Source organism: Nestor notabilis, unplaced genomic scaffold (assembly GCF_000696875.1).
Source record: "Nestor notabilis isolate BGI_N333 unplaced genomic scaffold, ASM69687v1 scaffold34181, whole genome shotgun sequence".
NCBI lineage: Eukaryota > Metazoa > Chordata > Aves > Psittaciformes > Psittacidae > Nestor > Nestor notabilis.
This window is the reverse complement of record NW_009913929.1, coordinates 1713-5696: the sequence shown is the minus strand read 5'-3', so window position 1 is coordinate 5696 and position 3984 is coordinate 1713. Positions and strand designations below refer to the sequence as shown.

The 3984-nt window shown below is 36.5% G+C and overlaps 1 protein-coding gene across 1 annotated transcript in view; it reads left to right on the top strand.

Annotated features, from left to right (window-relative positions):
* PSMA2 (proteasome (prosome, macropain) subunit, alpha type, 2) overlaps positions 1-2041 on the top strand; it is a 4101-nt gene extending 2060 nt beyond the window's left edge. The window contains exons 5-7 of the mRNA XM_010023418.1: positions 992-1065; positions 1485-1542; positions 1625-2041. Of these exons, the coding sequence (XP_010021720.1) occupies positions 992-1065; positions 1485-1542; positions 1625-1741 (249 nt within the window). The 3' untranslated portion in view covers positions 1742-2041. The remainder of the gene's footprint in view (positions 1-991; positions 1066-1484; positions 1543-1624) is intronic.
* The last annotated feature ends 1943 nt before the right edge of the window (positions 2042-3984 follow it).

Sequence of the window (3984 nt, the reverse complement as noted above, 5' to 3'; positions counted from 1 at the left end):
AGAACAAATGATCCCCTAATAGAAGTCAGAATGAGCCATTGCAGTAGGTGCTTGGAGCAAGCCCGGATCATTCTGTGCCTACATGTTCCTCTACTGCTTGAGCAGCTGTGTTTGAGGGAGATAACCTTTCCATGTATTCCCACCTAGTTGGTAGTGCCAGCAAAAGTAGCATTCTGCAGCAGTTACCAGTAAAAACAAAAGGAAATAATTGACTGCTTATGCTGCCCAAATAGTTGTTCCCTGAACTGGATGGAAGTTACACCAGAATCTGTTGTATCGTGGAATGTAGTGAGTGTGCTTTAGTATTTAATGACAGTGGTTAATTTAAGTGAGCTTATTTGCTGGGTTTGCACTGCACTTCTGAAAAACTGCCCTTTGCTGCATCCATGAGTTGTAAGGCTTTACATCAAACAAAACCATGGTCACTGTAGTGATCACTGAGCTTCAGAAGTTTGAATTACTGCCTGATGCTCAAACGTGAAAAGCAAACTGCAGCTGATTCGTGTAAGGCAGCTTGATTGAGGCCTAGAACTGCTGAGGGTCTTCATGCCAGAGGAGAGAATAATGATGGCTAAATAACCTGTTAGTAGCTTAGATAAATCAGATGGCTGATTTGCAACAAGTTATTTACATCACTTAAAAAGTAAGAATATATGGAGTGAACCTCAGGAAAGATCTGATTGTGTTCAGTCTCAAAGGCAAACATACTACTCCTGTTTAAGAAATCCCAAATAAAAACTATGCTAAGGACTAAATTCATCTTTCAAAGTAACGGGAGGATAAAATTTAGGTGGGGCCCCATACAAATACTTTGTGCATTTTCCCAGTGTATGTTTCCGTACTAAGTTAGTCTGAATGGGCTCCAGAACAGTCTCCTATATTCTCAGAATATCCATTATGCTTATAATGACTTCAGTACTTTTTACCAGGTAATTGAATACGTGATGTCTGACTAAGGTACACAAAATTAAATAGATTGTTGCTTTTACAGGGAGCTTACTTTGCATGGAAAGCAACAGCAATGGGAAAAAATTATGTCAACGGGAAAACATTCCTTGAGAAAAGGTAATGTACTTGATGCTTGTCTGAGAGGATGCTATCTGGTTTGTTCAGGTGCCATGGGAAACACAGATAAAGATAGATGTAATAATCTAAAAGTGTGATTCTTTTATTTATTTACACATGCAAAGGAAATCTGCTTTATTTAAACTCCAACTTTTGTGTTTATGGGGAATTATTTCAGTGTAATAAACATTATATTGAACATATTTGCAGAAATAATTGTTCCATACAGAGTCAGTAATAAAAGTAGTGAATTGTTTTTACAAGTAATAACTGACTATTAATATCACAGTGCTTACAAATAATATTTGTATGAGAAACAGGAAGATTTTAGCAGCGTTTAGGTTTTTAGAGACTCCAGGATTATTAGGACTTGGAAAGATCTCTGTCCCATGCTGAAATACACGAACTTCTGCTTACAGATACAATGAAGATTTGGAGCTTGAAGATGCCATTCATACAGCTATCCTAACACTAAAGGTTAGCAAAATATTTAAGGAACAAGTTTCTTACTGTTATGGCATCACTGGTGTGATTGACTGAACTGTATTTTCTTTAATAGGAGAGCTTTGAAGGGCAGATGACAGAAGACAACATCGAAGTTGGCATCTGTAATGAAGCCGGTTTTAGGAGGCTCACTCCAACTGAGGTTAAGGACTACTTGGCTGCAATAGCCTAGTAGGAACCGAGCCAGACTGTGTGATTCACACAAAGGTCTTTTTAATTTTGGCTACTTAAATGTTTTTGTTTGCAGTTTTTGCATACTTATTTCTACATGGTTCGTCTGAGAGATTTTTTAAATATCATGGGTGCAAATGCAACAGTCCTAATGTTGTAATACATGGAATCTTATTACAGGTGATTCTTTCCCTTGATACATGGAATCTTTGTACACAAAACACTGTACAAAATGTAAAGTTATAACGACAGCTCAAAAAAGGGTAAAGAATAAAATTTGAAGGCCACTGTTTTGGGGGAAGGTGTCTGCGTGTCTTTTTAATCATAGCTTTTTATCTGCATAAAGCGGAGATTTCAGTATCTACTGTTAAGGAAACAGAATTTTTCACATACAGCCACAATGAACTCATGTTAGACCTTCTTTTAAAGAGTTTGAAGGTTGAGTGGACAGGGTAATTTTTTCACTTTAGAGTATTGTTTAATATTAAGTTACATCCAGAAATGGTTTTATCTGGTGTAAGAGATCATGTACTTTCAAATAGCCAGAACAGTCTTCCATTTCAGGTGTAAACTGTGATCTACCTGAGCATCTCTGCTTTTGACCCTCTTGGTCTTTGTGTCTCAAGAACTTGTTTTCTATTACTTGGGATGTAGCCCTAGAAACTGCACTTTTTCAACCCTGAAATATTTTTAGAAATAATAGAAGTAGTAACTCTTACTGAAAGATAAATGCATTTATCACCATCGATAATAACAGGAGTTGCAAAGCAAAGTGAGAATATGTAATGTAATTGCTTTATCCCCTGAATTCTGCTAAAATGTTTTCCAACTTGCAAGATAACTCTAGAGGTGCAGTAATGAAAAGATCACTTAATTTATGCATCACAACTTTTATAGGTGCAGAACTAGATGCTTGAATATTATTGTGTTGGGTGTATGTATCAATGCATTTGTTACATGTGTAGAGTCATTCAGGTTATATAGAAACACAGAACTTACTGCAGAAGAAACGGTACTTATATATATGTACTTTTTTCAGCAGAAATCATTTGGTCTGCAGTCATTTAAGTTACTCTGTGCAGATTTCATTTGGTTTTAAGCAGGTCTGATTGTTAAAACACTGATAATGAAGTGGGAGCAACAGCTTGTATGTAAAGGCTAAGCACGTACGGGAGCAGTCTGACAGGATACGTCTTAGCCAGCCATAACTGATGAAGAAAGTACAAAGTATGAGTTAGTCTGCAGAAAGCAGTGTGTAGCTAATTGATTTGTTCTTTCCAATGTCTGTTGTCTGATGTTTTATGTTATCATTAGGTAAATAAGAATTTCTGAAGCATGCCATAACTGAAGTTCTATTTCCTAATGTCAGAAATAAAAGCTGTGTCCAAACGGTTCGTTAAGACTTACTCCAGATGACTTCTTGAGTATTTCACTCTGAAAACAAATCCATGCTCTGATTCTTCTTGTAGAAAAAATGAACAGCTAGGAACCAAAACTGGAGACTTAATATTGCTACATCTTCAATTTGGAATATTTATATACACTTTTTTTTTAATGCTATATAAATATTTTAAGGTGTTTCCTATATAAAAAAATGCAGGTATGTACTTCAGAAAATGGTTAGCATGGCTTAGTTGCCTCCTCTACTAGATTAGCAAAGAACATCCTATGAAGGATAGTTGAAACCAAAGCAAGTTTCAAATGAATCATGCTATTGTACTCCCAAAATGGTAACAGTGGGACAAACAAAAAAATGTTTCAAGGTTTGAGGGATGGGAGTAATAACTGAACAACTTCCATGAATTTTACTAATTTTATAGATGGTGAAGTGGAAACCCCAGTATCATCCCTCTTTTTGTGTGGTTTAATAATTTAAATGTAGTAACTGTTCTGTGCACAATATGAAAACCATTGTGCTCTGAGCAAGCAAAGTGCTGTCCTTCATATGCCTGACAGTTGATGTAGATGTTTGAGAGGGATTTTACCCACTTCTCCCTACCCTGTTAGGAGGACACACAACCATTACCACACAGAGGAGTTTACTGAAGTGTGTATTTCAGAAGTGTTGCTGGTTTTACTTCGGGTTGTTATGGACGAACGTTGCGAACCGTGGCAGCGTGAAGTTAGTACGTTTGATATACTCTGAATGTCCTCGTGTACCAGGTTGCCTCAGTCAGTGCTTTTTAGGAATGTTAACTTGTTTGAATTGGTAAAACAAGGTGTAATTTGGTTATTATTAGATGG